The sequence below is a fragment of the Telmatherina bonti genome, assembly GCF_933228915.1.
Source record: "Telmatherina bonti genome assembly, chromosome: 6".
Lineage (NCBI taxonomy): Eukaryota > Metazoa > Chordata > Actinopteri > Atheriniformes > Telmatherinidae > Telmatherina > Telmatherina bonti.
The window spans coordinates 36,205,863-36,225,866 of NC_136624.1; the positions used below are offsets into that span (position 1 = coordinate 36,205,863).

The window sequence follows — 20,004 nt, forward strand, 5'->3', positions numbered from 1 at the left end:
GGAAGAGAAAAGATCAACACGTCGGTGTGTCTGTACTCACACATGCAGCCTGTTGGACACTCTCCAGCAGGTGTTTGGAGGGAATAAGGAAGTCAAGCAGGCACTGCAGAGCATCGCCACCGTAACGTTCATCGATGGTGCAAAACAGCTGGCTGAGGACGATGGGTGCCGTGGCCTCAAAAGGCGGGAAGAGGGCCGACAGGGCGCTCTGAATAGACAGGTCCAGAGATTCTGGATTCTAGAGGACAAGAAGCGAAAAAGGTGAGTTGGCTTCAATGTGTGCAGTTTTTTTTTCTTAATTGTGTTTTTAAGCTTTGCTTTGCTGCAGTGTTTGCACAAGATTGTTCCATCAAACCTTGTGGTTTATGTGACCTTATAAAATCCTAAGAATAGATGTGGGAAATTGTCAGAGTGGCCATTTTTAAACCTCACTCGAAGTGTCTATTAAAACCTCTAACTTTGTTTGCCTTGAAAAACAAAATAAAATCCAGCAAAAATCTTCAAGGCTGTTCGGTGGTGTGGTGGTTACCACGGTGAGAGGGTCCCTGGTTTGATCTCAGCAGGGGGGAAAAGTTTGATTTGTGCCTTTCATTGTGGAGTTTGGTGGTCTTCCTGTGTGTGTGTGGGTTCTCTCTGGATACTGCAGCTTCCTTCCACAGTCCCAAAACATGCATGTTCTGTTAATTGGTAACTAAATTCTCCTTTAGGCGTGAGCGTGACTATGTTTCTCTGTGTTGGCCGCGATGACCTGTTCAGAGTTTACCCTGCCTCTCACCTGTCCTGCACTCCTGCAACCATGAACTGGAATAAGTAGGCACAGAAAACGATGGAAATTCTTTTATTTGTGCTGGAAACCATCTTCATTTATTCTTCACCAGGAAGACATATACTGATATGTACACATCTCAACAAATCTCACTGGTTTTTCCTTTTACTATGACTCCAAAAATCATTCAAATAGACCTGTTGGTTGCAGAGATAAACTTAGTTGGGTATGCATATTTTAAGCAGAGGCATAAAATCCAGGCAAGTCTCAGATAACCAGGGCTGATATCTTACATCTCACAATTTATTTTAAGTTTTAGTTCATCTCTTGCCCACAGCGTATAAAGATAAAGTCAGTTCAAAAGACAGATTTTTTAACTTCAAAACCTGCATGCTTGAGCCGAACTCTCCTAATTAATAATGCATTACCTCTTCCAGAATACAGATTTGTCCAGTGTTGTGGTGTTATCATAAATACAGCATGAAATATAAAACTACAGAAATGAAACAACTCCAATAAGTATCATCTTTTTGCTGTTATAAGACTTCTTACTCTGTAGTCATGTGTTTGGTTTATGCGTGACTTGTAAATCACTGAAGTTCAGCCTAAACTTCTCCGGTTTGTCAGAAAATAAATAAGCAAATAATAACTACTACTACCTAAACCATAAAATCTCATCATCAACTTCAACCTGAACAAATATAAACTGTCACCATATTTATTTAGACCTGCATTTAAAAGTCCTCACAGTTGCTTACGATCAGCAGGAAGGAGGGCTGAGAGTGGGAGTGGGGGTTGTGCACAGAGACAGCTGTTCCAGGCTTAGACTTCCGTTCCTTTATTTGTTCAGTGCTCAGGTTAGAGAAGAGGTTTACAGTCCCAGCCAGCATTTACACATCAAACACCGAGTGGGAATAGCGCAACAAGAATAAGAAAACAGATGAAAATAGCTCCACCGAGTCTTTTAAATTACATGGAAATGCATTTTCACAAAAAACATGAGGAAAGCTCGAGGAGCCACGATAATAATAATGTGCCAAGTCTGCGCAAGTGTGTCCACAGTGGAGAAAAACTCTTGTTTTTTCATTCACTACAAATTCTTCAAACATGATGTCTTAACATAAATATTGGCATTCATTTATTGAATCCTGAATGCTTTAAATCATTAAATGTTTTATTCATGTGACTTTTTGGACCCCTTATTCTTAACATTTTGAATTAATTATCAGAATCAGCTTCATTCACTGAGTATGAACACATAGAAGGATTATTTTGCCGGTAGATTCTGTAACTCTGGTTAGTTCTGAATATTATCATTTCAACTAGAAACATTTATGCACATACAAACACACGGCAGCCTGATGCTGAGAGGAGTTTTAAAGAAGCAAACAGAGATTCATTCTGCCCATTATGGCCACTTTTTGCCAATCTTCCAACATTTTATCATTTCAGATCATGTAGAATCTGAGACACTCTCTGCCAAGGCTTCTCAAGTAGCGTCGGCGACTAGTTCAAGTTTTACATGTTGTCCCACTTGTGTAAAAAGTACGACACTTTGTAGCAAGCGAGGGAGACCGTGAACTACAAAGATGTGGCTTGTTGTAACCTTGACTTCTTAGGAAATGAGTAACTGATCTTCAACACAGAAAACAGATCCTTTTGCAGCTTTTCACATTTTTCTGTGCAGATCTCGATTTTCCTGAAAAGCTTTTTTTTTTCATTTAAAGTGAGAAAGAAAATCAAGAAGTGCTTTTTGTTTTTGTTCATTGTTATTTATGTAGTTTATTTTATAAGTGCAATGTTTAATGCTTCTTTAAAAAAAAAAAAAAGAAAAAAAAAAAAATGTCAGCAATGACAAAAAGGGGCTCTGCCCTGCATGAGCATGCACAGCTTGTTGCATGCTAGGAAACACTTACACAAAAACTGCTGGATTCTAAGCTGACCAGGATCAACATCAGATCTGATTCAAAGAGACAACAAAGCCATTTTTCTTCATTTTAAATCTCCATAAAGATGCAACTGTGTATGACACCACTTTATGTCCAGTGGTACACATACTGCTGGTTTTTACTGCGGGCACAGGTCTGCTTTAAATGCCTCCAAAGACAAGGTAGCAGCACCAGCTGTGCTGATAGCAACGACCAGCTAAACACACTGAAACAATTCAGATGAAAGGGGGGCATCTTTAAAGCATTTTTGGTGAATCGGCTCTGCTGTAAACTTGGCTTTAAGTTGGAGTGTTTTGATATCTGAGAAAACAGTGGATTTAGATGAAAAAGTAGCCAAGCATTTACATAATGAAGACTGCATGTACCAAGCTTCTGATCTAACGGTTTAATGTGGCAGATAAAGTTATCTGGGTTGAGTATGTTTGGTAAACAAAGTTATAATTAATATTTAGTAAGAAATGTCTCTGAGCTGTACATCATATCTTACTGGGAATTTACCAGTACTATTTACTGGATTTGTTTTCAAAAACTAAACACCCCATACACACAGCGATGCTTAATAAGCTTCCATCTATAAGAAAAAGAAAGAAAAAAAGTGGTTGTTAAAGTCCTGCAAAACCAGCAGAGATGTTCTCCTTTTGTTCTAAAGTGTGTAAAGCACAGTGGTGCCCAAGCTGGGTCCTGGAGCTCTACTATCCTGCAGCCTTTAGATGCAAGCCTCTCCAACACCTCTGAATCAAAGGAATGGCTTGGTATCAGATCTCTGAAGAGCTGAATGACATGTGGGTGAAGAAATTCAGTCATTTGACTCAGGTATGCTTAAAAGCTGCAGGATGGTAGATCTCGAGGATCAGACTTGGGCACCTCTGCTATCTCCATCTACCGGACCAGACAAAATGCTCTCTGTAAACAAAAGAGAAAATAACACATAATTTCACATCACCGCTGCAAGCACAGTTTCTGAATTGACTCACACAAGGTTGTCAAAAAGAAAAGAAAACACAAAAACTGCTGGTATCAATAGCAGGGGTGACCAGCTCTGGTCCTCCATGGCCACAATCCTGCAGGTTTGATGATCCAACACACCTGACTCAAACGTCATTGTGCAGAACTTCAATGGCCGTTGGATCCATTTAATGAAAGTCATGTGTGTTGGAGCAAGGATACATGGAAAACCTGCAGGACAGCGGCCTTCGAGGACCAACTTTGGGCACCCCTGGTCTGTAAAAGCGGTTCAACATAAGAAGATAAAAAAAAAACTTAAACAACAATTTTTTTTTTTAATCCATTTTTTACTATCTGATCTGGTTAAGACCACAATATTACTCAGTTCAAGTTAGAAAAGTAACATGGTTTGTGCTAAAACCCATTCCTTTTGCAATGCAACAGTCATCTGGGGGGGGGGGGGGGGGGGGGGGGGTTGGGATAACAGTAGTCAGGGTTGGGCCTCAAACACATTCATTTTAAAAGCAGCTGTAGTTTCTCTCACAACCACTAAAGATCATACACATTCTGTTTGGCTCAATCTGTCTCTCGCTTATCACATGATGTTATTCTAATGCAACACAGTAAAGACGCACTGATACGTACAATTGTTATTTTATAAAATGCCTCAGTTAAATGAAAGGAAAAGGCACAATCTTCATGCTGAACTGACTGAAACTAAGGACCTGACACTTCTTTTACATCTGGACTGGCCTTAGTCACCAACCACAGTGGGTGTGCTATTCAAGCGGTCTTTTCTCAGTAGCCTGCTGTGTTACAGTAATCTCCCAGCCCCCAAAAGTCTCTGCATTTAGCTCCATCTTTGTCTAGCTTGATGGCTGAAGCAGGACCAGAGGAGCTCAGGATAAACACAAGTGCAGGAGCTTCAAAGACCTCACACTGGTTGGTGCTGGAACCATTTGGCAGATGCATTACTGCACACTGTGCACATAAAACATACTGGAAATAAATGTGATTAAAAAAACATTCAGTTGTTTACAACCATCTTTACACAGTTAGCTGGACTGTATGTGGTTACAAGGTGGTTCTGTTTAAATGAGCTAATGCTGACACATAGCAGAGAGTAGAGGATGTTTGATAACAATATCAATATTTGGGGGATCAGTTTTCTCAGTCTTTGCACCCTTGTAGTTATTGCATGTCCTCAGAAGAAAAGAATTCTTTCCTTTCCTGATTGTGCACATCTGTCACAATAGATGAAAATGAGAAATGGAGAGCAAAATACCTTTGAGGCAGGCTCTTGAATGGTAATGCATCACAGCTGTTTCAGAGCGACTGCAGCCATTGAACTTTTTCTTCTACTGTATTTCCCAGAGCTAACAGCAAACCTGAGGTCACATCTAATAAAACACAATTCAGAGTGCTGAGAAATTCAGTTTACTCGGGGTATGCACTTTGCTGTAGTGGCTGCAGTTTGCCCCGGCAATTTTACTTATGAGATCTACAGATTTCCTCTGCAATTTCACAAATTTGTTAGATTCATTAACAGTGAAAAAGACTGGATGAATGTATTAAACATGAGGTAAATTATTTGATTACAGCAGATGGGTGAAAGTAATTACATTTTTTTTTTTTTTATCTGGATGCTCAGCACAGATGTCAAAAAGATGTTTTTTAGAGAGATGGGTGTGAAATGTTCTATTTACACAAGAAAGGCATTCCCAACATGACAGTTTCTGTTTTAAGATGTTTTGTTTCCATTTTTTTTAAAAATATACCCTGAAAAACCATTTACGCAGGACGCTGAAGATGGATATGCAGACGGACAGACAGTTATATCTGTGTTCTACGTTGGTTATGTGCGTAATTTGGTCCGTTTTCAAGAGGCTTAGCTATTCGTACGCTGATGCAGAAAATGGAGCAATACCACTGGTAATCGAGGGGGGGCAGTGTTGAGTTGTAAAGCTGACATGCACGTATCACAAGGAACAAACCAAAGAAGAAAAAGATGAACATGAAGAAGACGAATCAGAAAACACCAAATAAAAATCACCAGAAGAAGACACAGAAGAAGTTGAGGAGAACGGACGCTTTGTGATTTTATTCTTCTATATCTTTTGGTGTTTTTAGACAGTTTGTAAACAACTATATAACGGTGCATCACCACTAACAACTGGTGTTAAAACACGGACGTGACCTCTGCACACAGCACCGCCCTCTAGTGGATAAAATGACTTTAGCAATGTAGGAGACATACACTATTCACAAAAAGTTAGGGATATTCAGCTTTTGGGTGAAATTTCACAACAAGCCTAAAATGCATTCAAACCTGTGCAGGTGAACTTAATGTGATCTTCTCTAAGCTTTTAAATGCACATGTCCAACTGTTAAATGTTTCAATAAATTTTGCACAAGTTGCTGTTCTCTAACAAGGAGCTTAACGGCAAAAATCACGGCAGGTGTGTGATTCTTGAATTGACCAATAAATGTCCTGGTTCAATTAGAGCTGGTGTTTAAACAGTTGTCCTCATCATGCTGTTCACATTTTGACATCATGAGACCAAGACGACACCTAACAATGGAACAACAGTCCCTTGCCATTGCGATGCTTCAAACAGGACGTTCTCAGACAGAAGTGGCCACTGAGCTTGGAGTGTCACAGAGTGTCATCAGCAGGTTGCAACAGAGATATGGAGAGACTGGAAGAGTCACAGAAAGGCCTAGAAGTGGACGTCCTTTGGCCACATCCCGTGCTGATGACCACTACATTGTGAACACTGCCCTGAGAAACCGGATGATGAATGCCACTCAACTCCAGGCACGTTTAAGAGAGGTGAGAGGCACCCAAGTGTCACGTCAGACCATTCGAAACCGTTTCCATCAGCGTGGTCTGCGTGCTAGACGACCTGCACGGGTACCTGACCACACCACCAGGCACAGGCATCATCGTCTTGCATGGGCCAGGGAGCATTTACGCTGGACGAGGAACCAGTGGGCCTCAGTGCTGTTCTCTGATGAAAGTCGATTCACACTGAGCAGAAATGATGGCCGGCAACGATGTTGGAGACGTCAGGGAGAGCGCTATGCATCAGCCACTGTTGTCACCAGGCCAGCTTTTGGTGGTGGCGGTGTTACAGTGTGGGCAGGGGTGTCCACTTGGTACAGAACTGCCCTACACTTTGTGAATGGTACAGTGACAAGCCCATACTACCGGAATAACATCATTAATCCAGTGATTGTGCCCCTACATGAACAGCACAGGCCTAATTTCATCTTCATGGACGACAATGCTCCTGCTCATCAAGGCCGCATCATCAGGGAACGGCTGTTGGAGACTGGTGTACCTCAAATGGAATGGCCTGCACTCTCTCCAGACCTGAATCCCATTGAAAACCTGTGGGATCAGCTGAGCCGTCGTGTAGAGGCTCGAAACCCTGCACCCCAGAACCTCAATGACCTGAGGGCTGCCCTTCAAGAAGAGTGGGATGCCATGCCTCAGCAGGCAATAAGTTGCCTTGTGAACAGCATGAGACGTCGTTGTCAAGCTGTAATTGATGCTCAAGGGCACATGACGAGATATTGAGACGTTCAAATTTTTTGTTGTGGTGTAACTACCATTGTTGTTACCTTTTGTGTTGAATGAATTTTTTGAGATGAGGAAATCAGTAGTGCATCCTTCTACTTAAATGTCTTACTTTTATGATATTATATCACTGTAGCATGAACATATTGCATTTTCCATAAATTTCACCTGAAAGCCAAATATCCCTAACTTTTTGTGAGTAGTGTATGAGGGCAGCAACGTATGACACCATTTGGAATGGACGTCCCTGTTTGTGAACGTCAGAGCGTATAAACAGGCCTTAAAATGACAAAACGTAATGTGAAGTAGAAAGTGAAAGAATAAATGGAATAATGTCAGTGTTTCATGATGAACTGTGTTAGGAATAACCCCCATCTGTGCTTCCTTATCTCTTCACATGTAATGTCTTTCCAGCAGTTTAAACCATCTGAAAAGAGTTGCTACATCACCATCCCAAACTCCTCTGCTCCTCTGCTGAAGTGAGATAGAAAGTTTTGTGTGAAGTCTTGCTAAAATAGCAACATTTTTCTGACTGGAAGTCATCTCTGTGGGTGGTTTGGCAGGTCATGTATGAGGGAGACCCTCTTGAGATTTACTAAGCTTTTAGCTCAGCTGGACCCGGTTCAGACTGTCTAACCACCTACATGCACGGAGGGAAGGTGACTGCTGGTGTTGTGAGTTCTCATGTATCTCATTACAACACTGCCAGACATGTCAAACAAGGTTATAAGGTTCAGAATGAATTCTTCTCTGACAAATGAAGAGCAAAGGAACAAAATCTGATGACTGCAAATATGAACTTTAATCAAAAACAACTGTAATTTTCATCATATTAGTGCAAAAAAATCTTAGTTGTATGTAGGTTAAGTACATGCAGGATTCGCATAGCAAGCTGTGTGCTTAGAGGTTTGAAGCCCAATGTGTTTTATCTTGAATGTGGGCACACATTCTGCAAAAATTCTGCAAATTTTAACATGCCACCTTGTTGTTTAGAATACTTTACTTTGCTTTCTTGTAACCTTGCATTGAATTCAAGGATAATTATATAACTTATGCATGTTTGAGCAACTGTTAAAACAACATTAAAAGCCACTGAATAAACATATAAAGCTCATGTTAACACTTTTAGATCCCAGAAATCATTGTTTCAGCTTGTACTGATAATTATTGTTTTTCCAAAGTATTTTACTCCCACAATCAGTCACTATGCAGGACTCAGTCTAGCATAAATCCAAACCTCCATCTAGGTCTGCAGAGACTGTTGCTTTTGATCAGCCTGCAGCTGACCACATTCCACCGCTGCCTCCTCTTCACATTCACGACAAGGGGATTCCCTCTCCTCCTCATCATTGTCCACTGCAGCCTGTGATTTAACTCCAAAAGGGCTCCAGTCTCCAACAAAGGTCATTGTTTGACCTGAATAGGCACGCTAGTATGGACAAGAGGCATTTGTTTTAAAGGTTCACTCTTTCTTTGTCTTGTCCACCATTTAGGCCCCCTGGGATTTTTTTTTGCAGAGTTTGCTATTGAGCAAATAATTGCAGGTTTCAACGCACCGCCTCAGGCTATGGTTAAAGAAAGTCTCACCTCACATTTGAGCTGCAGTATAAACAAACTGTCAAGGCATGTATCGCACAATGTGTATTTGTGTCATCAGCCACAACAAGTCATGAGCTAAGCTAAGCTGACTACAATGTAATTGTGGAGGAGATTAACCTTAACTGAAGGGACATGGCTCTTGATGTGACATGCTGAAAGCATTTAGTTGATTTCTCTGGTTCTTGAAATTCCTCACAAGAAGTGGACTCTCACTTCCCCTCCAGGCTAAAAGCAAAACACAAGCAGTGGTGACAGTTAAGACCTGCCATTAGATCCCACTGTCTGATTTAAGCATGTACAGTCCTGTTGAAACATTCAAGAGGTGACCAAACTAAACTTTAAGAGGAGAAAAAACATATTATTATTGCTACACTCTATTTAGGAAAACATGCAGCTAAGTTGCAGAAGAAAACCGTGTTCATTTAGGGTTTTAGACGTCACAAATAGGTTTAATCTCAGAGCTTTCATGCCTTGGAACACGTGCTTCATCCTGCAGAAGAGCATGCTTCCTCAGTTAGAAAACAAATCCACATTTGGAAGTTGGGCCTGGAGACCCAAGTTCAGCTCCCATGTGAGTTCCCTACTTTCGCCTGAAGCACTGAGTTCTGTGTCTCGCCTGATTCTCCTGTCAGAGTAGTGTTTTATTTATTTTTCTCTTTTTTTTAAAAAAACAACAACAAACAACTGTTTCATTCTCCTGGTTTGGGAGAAGAAAATTACTGTCTTTTAATGTCCTGTACAAAATCCCAGTGAGGTTTATGACACCAGGCTCAATGCATTATGAACATTTATGATTCCTTCACCTATTCTCTGGAGGAAGGATGTTGTTCTAAAATGGTCTCTGAGACGTGTTTTTTCCCAGTGCGTGTTTTCCTCTCACTGGTTTCCCACAACACCCAAATTAAAACAGTGTTGTGTCTTGGAGCAACCACAGTCATAATGAACATTACAGCATTTGTGACAGCGTTAGCCATAGAGTAATCTAAAACATGTGACTCGTTGTCGCTCAGTTACTCCCTCCTCAACATTCAGCTTCTCCTATTTGGTGATGACACAGCTCTGTGTCCTGCTTAACTCAGCAGAGAAGCTCATTTGCCATCTGAAATACTTTGAACATTCCTGTTTAGTTTTGGTGGAGCCCATTTATCGGTTTAGTCTTCGAGTTTCCTTCCGCCAGGAGTAAACATGGCATCCTTCTATTCACAAATCCTGTTTGCAACTCTGAGGAACTCCAGCTCTGTTTTTAAAGTGAAAAGGGTACATAAATAATGTGTCAGATTTCTGGTTGTGCCTTTTTCTTTGTCTTCAAGAATTCAAAACAGTTTGTGGGTGAGCTGGGTTTCGATTACACAAAAGACTCCTTAATCGAATTTACATCTGTTCATAATGAACAAAGAGTCTGTAGCCTGTAGCTGGGAAGTCTCAAAACAACGCTACACTAGATAGTCATGCTGGAAGAATCTCATAGGACAATGAATCAAATGTCTTAGAATCCAGCATGAATCTCTGCCATCACCTCATGCAAAAAAAAAAACACAGACTCTGACTCACAGCTGCAATTCTGGGCAAGCGTATCACTTAAAAAGAAGCGCTCCCAAACTATGGCTGCATCCTTAACTGACCCATCCAAAACTGTGTGGAAAGAATCAATAAAATATTTTCAGTCTGCTGTCATGCAGCTACAGGATCAGACAGGCAAGCAGTTGAGCGAGCTGCCTAATTTCTAATAAGGTATTTGAAACAGGATGTTTCCGCTGTCATCCTGAAACAAATCTAATCTGCATGCATCATCTGAACAGAAATTTTCTCTGGAAAGTGTCTACAACTTCTCCCTTTTAACACCAGCTAACAAAGCCTCCTCCATCCTGGCAAAATGTCAGGGAAAAAAAAGAAATTGTGTTGTTTTTTTAAACTTCCATACACTATAGGCCTACTGCAACTCATTATGTCTAAATGGCCAAAGATGAATCCTTTAAGAGAAGCTTGTTGAAGTCAATAAATCTAACTCAGGAAAGATTAGTGCTTATAAAGACATGTTGCAATATCTCCTGCATGTCGAGATGAAATTTATGCTGAGAACTGACTTGCAAACTGTTTAGACACATCAGTTCTTCCAAGAACACTTTGCTCTGTTTTGAAAGCTCGCTGCAGTGTCTGTTGAGTTTGACCCACTTTTCCCTATAAGAGATAATAAACACATTGAAAGTGCAGTTCACAGATCCACAGTGTCACCAAGCTGACTAAAGAAAAATCAAACTAATTTGGATCCCGCAGCTCCAAAAGGCAGATGTCTATAATTGCAGGCTGGCTGTAATTCTGCAAAAGCACCAATTGGGAATTTGTTTGTCCATCCTCTTCTGCCTTCAAAGTCCAGTAGAGGAGCACAGCTAGTAAAATGATCAGTGGCCTTCCCCTGATTCTGTTCATCGTTTCTAAATAATATACAAGCCAAGACTCTCAAATATTAAATAGATTTATGAGTTTGTCTTTAGTTATTGCAAATTAGTGGCAAAGATGTAAAACATGATCTGTGATCACACAACTGTTTGATTTCTAACTATCAAACATTCACTCTGATCTAGAGCAGTGGTGGGAAACCCTGGTCCATCAGGGCCAGAGCCCATTGAGTTTCCCTGCTCCAACACACCAGATTCAAACAGCTTAGGTTCTATGCAGTCATCCATTTTCCAGCTGCTTATTAAAGGTCACGTCATGCGGGCAGCTTTCTAAGCAGCAAAGCCCAGATTTACCTCTGCCCGGAAACATATGCCAACTCATCCGGGGGGATCTCAAGGCATTCCCGGGCCAAGAAATGTACTCCCAGTCCTGAGTCTTCCCTGAGGTCTCCTTTGGATGAGACGTACCTATAATACCAACAGCAGGAAAGTGTCCAGGAAGCCTTCCTGTGGCCTCATCCCCTGCGAGGGTGGTTGGGTGCCGTGTGAACTGAGCAGTGGCCAAAGGTGGGGGCCCCAGCAGTGCGATCCTCGGCTGCAGAAGCTGGTTTTAAGAGAATACTATGCAGGCACTCATTATTTCGAATCAGGTACGTTGAAGCAGGGAAACATTGAAAACTTTTCGGACAAGGGATGAAACAAACAAAAAACAGCTAAAGTATGTATAAGGTAACTTTAGAGGTGAATAAGATTTTGCTGTAATGCCATTTTGCACCACTAGAGGCTGTGTGAGTTACCATTAAGTCTATTCTGCCATGCAGTAAACAAAAGAAGAAAAATAAGTTGTCAATGGTGTTTCCAGTAGTATACAAACTGCTAACTAACAAAGCAGTGAGTTAATACAAAGAAGAAACAATGTGACTAAATAAATAGAGATTTAGTTACTTTTTTTAAACTGAAGACAGTTTTTTGGTAGTAAAGGATTAAAGTTTGGTGCTCAATTTACAACCTTTCTTCCAGACTGGTGAGTAAAAAAGCTTGCATTGATAATGTTGTGGATGCTGTTCATGTTGAATAAGTGTAACTTTTCCAAACAAAGACCATGGTGCTAGCTTGTTTTGTATATCTATGTAGCACCGGGCCTCTGTTTGCTATGTGTGAATAAATTACCGTAGAGAAACAGCTGTGGGTTTGCAAGGTGGTTTTCTATCTGCAAATAAATTGGAAGCTGTATGAGAAAAGAGACACAGAGATTTAGCTTTATGCTTTGTTTTTGTTTGCTCTTTTCTTTTAAACAAAAGAAACTGTTGGTAATATACAGAAGAATAAATGGGTTTTAAAAATTAACATTTCCCATCATTGAAAACCATTTAATTGAATAAATGATCTTGTATAGGTGTGAAAATTGATTCTGGCTGATTAAACAGCTCTGTTGTGGTCATAAATGTTTCAGACCAAAATGATTAAATCCTCCTTTAATCTTGCTGACTTAACTTTATTCTGAAAATCTTGTTCCTCTACAACCTGAGAAGTCCACATCGCTGTCCGCCTTTGATGATTATAGCATTAAAGACCACACTTTCTTGCCTACTTAAACCATATTTTAAAACAAGTTATTCTCGTACCAATTCTAATAAACGTCATTATAAAGGATTTTAGAAGTGTTTATAAGATTTGTGGCAAAGCTTCCATAAAGGAAGCAAGATCTGACCTCAGCTATGGTGTCATGTACTGACACTGAACCGGACCTGCTGGGGAAAAATAAACATGTTTTCTTCATTTCAGCAGAATCAGACCAGATTTAGTCTTAGGTATTTAGATATTGAGATTTCTTTTTTTGTGTTTTCTTTGCAGTATGATCTGATTAAAGGATGGGATGTGACTTATAACTGCAGTGAAAGGAGCCACTAATAACCATCCCATGGCTGTGACAAAGAGAGTCACAGCTGTGACTGCAGAGACAGGTTGGTATGTGTACCCTAAGCCAAACTAAATTTGGATACTGTGTCACAACGTGGAATAGATTAATGCAGTGGTTCTCAAACTGGGGGTGTGGCAACATGACAGGGGATGCAGCAATGTGGAACTGGTGGAACTGATCATTTGAACAGCTCAGGCTCTTGCCACCATTCTGGTCCACTCCAGACCGCGTGGTTGCAGTAATGCTCCACTTTGTTTTTGGCAACCATCAACAAAAAAGAAAAGGAACAGAAAGGAGGCAAGAGCTGGAGAAACGAGTAACTGGGATGAAGGAAGGAGACTATCCAGTTCTTAATTTAACAGTGAATGTGTTGAAAACGTTTTCTTATTGCATTCCCAGCATGCAGAGGTGATTCTTGGGTCTCTGGGGCCCCAGAGCAAAATTTCACAGGGGCCCCTCCAACAAGCGTCGCCCTTTTATTATAACAGAGGCATGAACTTATGTTTTCTGGTCGTACATATCATTCTTGCTTATGAATTTTATCATTTAACTTTCTTAGTTTTACACTTTAAGCTGGGGTAGGTAATCCTGCTCAGAGACTTTACTCTGGGTGAAGTGGTTCCTCGTCCTGATAGCTGTCTATACATTTTGTAATCATGAACAATAAGAAATCTAGTTAGACCCCTCAGTTTACTGTCAATCTGTAAAAACTCTGACCAATCGAAACGTCCGGGCCGAATTGAAGTTGTTCATTTCTTATATTTCATAAGTTTCCTCCCCCACCTCCTCCCCCTTCTGCATTGCATACCTGATAGCCACACCCTGCATATAAATAGCGTGTTAGGATGAAAATACAAAGTAGTGAAGAAGAAACTAGGAAGGCAAACATGGCTGAGAAAATGTAGGAAGGATTTTCCCGACCCGGCTCGGTTTATTTGCCTCCTCCTGCTAAACAGCCGAGAAAGAGAAAATCATTGGTGGAAAAAGCTGAGAAACTAGAAAAGCACTCGGAGAGCGCAAACCTCCCCCAAGGCCTTCAAAAAATTCCTGTATCCAAACAGTGATACTGATCACCACCAAAATGAAATCTGTTCTTCTTTTTCATATTTCCAACAACTCCTGAAAATTAGTTAAAATTCGTCCATAACTTTTTGAGTTATCTTTAACACAAACAGATAAATGGTGGTAAAAACATAACCTCCTTAGCTTCTGGATTATCTGCACCTCTTAACTCTGTCTTGATCTCTTCTGTACTATTTCAGTTTTTTTTGGTTTTTTTGGTCACTGCCAGATATAAAACTTCTCATTTTTTATAAACCTGCCTGTTCCTGTTTGTTTACATAAGATGCACTGTTACTGGTGGCAAGACTGAGAGGTGGAGGAGGGGCTCCTTTCGGGAGGTCTGCATGGTCGATCACTGTCATTGCAAACTCCACATTGTCACTGCTTTGTCTTGATGAGAAATTGGTTGGCCCTTGAAAGCCTTCTTCTGGCTCGGGGCTTAAAGCGTTCGCCCGGTTTACGCGTTGGCAAACATTTTATGACGGCGTTTGCCGTCATAAGATGAAAGATGGAAACATGCCTAGTTACCATCAAATCAAATGTTCTTTATAAAGCATTTTTCATGCACAAGGCAACAGAAAGATCTTTACATTATATAAACAGTTAAAAGATATAAAAAGCCTGCACGCAACAGAGTATATAAAAGCAATTTCCCTCACTCACCACCTTCCCCACCCTCTGTAAGCTCCCATACCTCATTACTGTCTCTTAACATGACATCAGTATGAAATTATCAGTGGAATAAAATAAAATGAATAAAAACAATAGTTTGGATATTGAGGGCCTCACCACAGGAACCGCCCAGGCCAGGGTGGGCCGGGGTCTGCACTAAAGCCACAGGGATGCAATGCAGGATCCTCACAGTCACACAGACAAGAGCAGTCACCACAGCAACAACCCCATCAAGCAAGCAGACAAAGCCACCGAAGTGAAGGATTCCCAGGAGGAAATCCCTGGAGCTAAAATTATAGACTAAATTAAATAAACTAAAAATAAAAACAACAACAGAAACACATAAGAAATAACACAAATAAAAATAAATGAGTTCATAATTAAATAAATTAAAGGGAAAAATATATGTGTTATCCCTCAGCAATGTTTAACTGACCCATCTCGGCCATGTATAAATTCAGTCTCCAGCTTGGAGCAGAATCCTTAGCGGGTCCAATTTATTCAACCAAAAACTCATGCACACCATTATGATAATTACCATTCGACCCATTGCCTGCAGCATTCGCCCAGCTGGATCTGAACCCAGCCGGTTGATATATAACCTGTGACCTGAACTGTGATGCTCAGACAGCAGTTCTGATTTTTGGATGAGGTTTAAAACACTCAGTTTATTTAGATCCAAGTTAATGACCCTCTGTTTGCAGCTGCATTTAAATAGTTTTTATTTAAAGCCCCAAATCTGCATCTGTCTCTGTTAAGCGTTAATTATTTAACTTTTCATGTTTCTAATGCTGTTTATATCTGATGTTTATTCCAACAAAGGGGGGCACGGTAGAACAAGTTGGAGAACCACTGGATTAATTTAATTAACAATATAGACTATGCATGTATGAATGGTCTAAACTAGGATCCTCAGTCCTGGTCCTCAAGGGCCGGTGTCCTGCAGGTTTTCCAAGTGTCCCAGCTGCAACGCACCTGATTCAAATCAATGTATATTTAGCAGACATGAGCAGAACTTGTCTGAGTCTGAGAAAGGAGCTTTTTACCAGGATCACTTGGAAAACCTGCTGAGCACAGGCCTTTGAGGACCAGGATTGGTGATCCCTGATCTCAACAGACAGTTATTTAAAGCCCTAAAGTCACAAAAATCTGTAGATTTACTTTTTAATGGACCAGATTATTTCATGTGTATCAAAAATGGATTTCTTGTTAGGAAAGATAAGATAAGATAAGATAAGACTTTATTTATCTCACAGTGGAGAAATTCACTGTTACATAGGTATAGGAAAGTATGTATCTCTGAATTCCCTACTCTTTCTGGGATATTTTTTGTAGCTTTTAGCTCACAGCTTAGAGTGTTGCTTCTCTTACATTATGCACTGCACAAAAAAACAGTAAAAAAAAAAAAAAAAAAAAAAAAAAAAAAAAAAAATCATAAATGCAGAGGAAAAAAACCTGAATGAAACAGCAGAAAGTTTAAAGTATGTTGTGAACACTGGCTAAGTGTATCACCTAGCAGCTAAAGAGATGATTCTATTCTATTCTATTCTATTCTATTCTATTCTATTCTATTTTGCAGTCATTTAGCAGATGCTTTTATCCAAAGCGACTTACATGTAAGTGAGAACAACAAAAGCACGAAATCAAACAGAGGACATCATAGGAAGGTGCTAGTGGACTGTCCAGTTGGATGCAGGTCCTTACATGAAGTGCTACAGGCTTTTTTTTGTTTTGTTTTGATTTGTTTTTTGTTTTTCTCCTTTCCCACTCCACAATATTACCTATGTTATAATACAAAGAATTAATACCATAATGTTTGTTGCAAAGAACTAGGCTAAGTTCTCCATCTTTGTCGACAAATATAGATAAACTAAGTGTGAAAGTGCTGTTTGAGGAGCTGAGTCTTCAGATTGCTCTTAAAAGTAGACAAAGACTCTGCAGAGCGGAAAGAGTTTGGGAGGGCATTCCACCATTGTGGCACAACAAAGGAAAAGAGTCTGGCTTGTGATTTAGTCCCACGTATTGGTGGTAACACGAGGCGTCTTTCACTGTTGTTTCACTGTCGAGAGGGAGTGTAGATATGGATTAAGGAGTGAAGGTAGACAGGAGCCGTTTGAGTTATTGTTTTGTAAGCCAGAGGCAAAGCTTTAAATTTGATGCGTGCTGCAACCGGAAGCCAGTGAAGTGCGATTAGCAGTGGAGTGACATGAGCTCGTTTGGGTTAGTTGAAAACCAGATGTGCAGCGTTCTGGATCATCTCCAGAGGTTTAACAGCGCATGTGGCTCAGCAGACCTGCCAGTCTGGAATTGCAGTAATCGATGCGTGAGATGACCAGAGCCTGAACTAAAAGCTGAGTCATGTGTTCTGTCAGGTATGGTCTGATTCTCTTGATGTTGTAGAGAGCAAATCGGCAAGTACGGGCAACCGAGGCAACATGGACCTTAAGGGTCAACTGGTCATCCACCATGACACCAAGATTCCAAGTGGCAGACGTAGAAACAAGTGTGATAGAGTCAAGCTTCATACTTAATTGCGGACATAAGAAAGGATTGGCTGGACAGACAATGAGCTCTGTCTTCGACAGATTAAAATGAAGGTGGCGAGCCTTCATCCATGCAGAGACATCAGCAAGACAAGCCGATATCCTCATTGAGGGGGTCGTGTCAACTGCAGGGAAGGAGAGGAAAAACTGAGTGTCATCAGCGTAACAGTGGTAGAAGAAGCCATAAGAGCTTATGACTGCACCAAGTGAGAAGGTGTAAAGTAAGAAGAGAAGAGGGCCAAGCACCGACCCTTGAGGTACCCTTGTTTTCAGCTCATGTGAGCTGGACACTTCTCCTCACCAGGATACTCTGAAGGATCTTTCTGAGAGATAGGACGAGAACCACGAGAGGACAGATCCAGAGATGCCAAGCTTGGAGAGTGTGGAGAGGATAATCTGATTGTTAACTGTGTCAGAAGCAGCAGACAGATCCAGCAGTATCAGGACTGATGTATTGTCTTTGTCATGCAGGTGACTGAGAGCAAAAGCTCAAATCACATGTTTCTTATTGCCGTCGTTCACCTGAACTTATTTACTAATGCATCAAGGAACCGAACTTGAACTTATGATCTACTCAGCTATGCTAACACACACATTGGATCTGACCTCCATAACAGAAAAAGTAACTGTCATTCACTGGCTCCCTGTGTTTACAGTAAATAACAGGAAGAAAAAACATGCTGCCTGAAGGCCTTAAAAAGAGTGTTTGACCTTGCTAGCGGCAGACACTAATGTTTATCATTGTAACATAGTTATATGCATATGAAATGCACAACTCCAAAACAGGGATCTGGATTTTATTCAAATGTTGAGTGCTTATCTACGGTAAAAAGTCCTGGTCTGGCCCAATGCAGTAATCAGGTTATTTAGACTCTGCAGGCTCATATGACTGTAAGTCAGGGTGGCCATAGAGGAAAACGCCACTCATCTTTTAGGTAAAGCAAACAGATAGGCCAGTGTAAGCTGCTGCAACAAGTATGCTGCAGTAGTTGAGAATTGGGGGCTGAAGTACAAGTCTTGGTCTGGGCTTCTTTAAACATCCCTCACTCCTGCTTTCTGTAAAACTAAGACTTACTGCATGCTTAGAAGTTGTGGCTCTGTTTAGTTTTTTTATAATCTATAAGAGGAAAGGTATGTTCAGTAACAAGAGAGTTGAAAAAAGTGGATATTTAACAAATAAATTCTCCTTTATTTAAAAAATGTGCATCTTTCCTGAAGATAAGTACATGACAAACTGATATTACTGCTTTCATTTGAGTACTTTTCAATCTTAAAACCCATCCCCGAAAGTAACAAGTCCCCATTTTGAGGCTTACTTGTCAGTAATTAGAATCTGTTGTGAGTGGGATTAGACCAGTCCTCTCCAGTCATAAAAAAGCACCGTGGTTTGAACTCTTCAAAGAGCCAAACTCCAAACCAGAGAATTTATTAGGTTCACTTGCAAAACAGTCAGGTTATTTATTTGCTAAAGCACTTTCCACTCACTAAAGCATGTCTGCCGTCCACATCAATGAAGTTGTTATCAAAGGATTTTTAGATTGAAAACAAAAGACAATGTGCTTCCCTCTGTCGCCTTCAGTGTGCAGACACTTAAAAACATAAGATGCTGCAAGCTGCATGACAAAGTTTTCCAAGTTGTATTTGCAACATGCACTTTTTCATAAAGATAAATCTTTATAAAAACAAAACAAACAATGCACAATGGCAAAGTGCACTTTAGAGCAAAGATTCTGAAAATAAAGTTTCTCTTGAATCTTTGTTGTGTTGGTGGGGATTTTGTGCATAAACAGCATACCATGGTTGCTAAACTTTACTCACACATGGTTAGCTAGCAAAGCCACAGAGAGAAACAGAATCACTTGCCCAACCAGACTTAGAGGTAGGTCAGTGGAGCACTTTCACTCCTGAGCCAGAAAGCAACAATGGACAGGAAGAGAACAAACACAGAGGAGACCAACTAAAACGATACTTTACCATGTTTGTTGGAGCTTTTCCTCTAACAGGCAGAAAGTTTTTTCATTTTTGGTGCTGATAATCCTCTCCTGACTGCCTCCCTTGGCACTGTGCTGGGAGACTTGCCATGTTTAGTACATCAACAATAGCAGCTGGCTGAAGTACATCCACATGACAGCGAGTTGTCTTGATTGAAAAATAAGTAAAGCCAACTCCATTCTTCACGCACTTTGAGTATGCCGCACAGAGAGACACAAATTGTCAAGCTGCCTGTTGATCCTTCAGCTCCTCTTTCACTTCTCTTTCGTTTGCCCGGCTCCTTTGAGTGTCGGGGGTGAGAGAAAGAGGGGAAGGAGGGAAGGAGAGCTTGTCTGGGAGGGGGAGGAGAAAAGCGCTCCCTTTCAGAGGAAATCCCCCTCCAGGCTTTTCAGTTTCTTTGCTCTCTCTCAAACACACAGGCTTTATCACACACCCAAGCACGCTCACAATATGCCAGCATTGGAGAGCATTCACACACACACACACACACACACACACACACACACAGTGCTTATCTGTTACTGTATGCCTTAAAAGAATCTAAATATTCCCACATCTTATGCTGGTCTGCATGTA

The 20,004-nt window shown here is 40.7% G+C and overlaps 1 protein-coding gene across 4 annotated transcripts in view; it reads right to left on the reverse strand.

The window, feature by feature from the left end:
• quob (quattro b) overlaps positions 1-19,680 on the reverse strand; it is a 37,728-nt gene extending 18,048 nt beyond the window's left edge. For 3 of the 4 annotated variants that reach the window (XM_079242411.1, XM_079242410.1, XM_079242408.1), the window contains exons 1-2: positions 8,960-9,068; positions 41-238 (exon numbers count right to left, since the gene is read on the reverse strand). In XM_079242411.1, coding sequence (XP_079098537.1) covers positions 41-238; positions 8,960-9,004 — 243 coding nt within the window. In that variant the 5' untranslated portion in view covers positions 9,005-9,068. Of the gene's footprint in view, positions 1-40; positions 239-8,959; positions 9,069-19,410 lie in introns of those variants that run through there. The other variant, XM_079242409.1, reaches the window with a different exon arrangement.
• Positions 19,681-20,004: the final 324 nt, after the last annotated feature.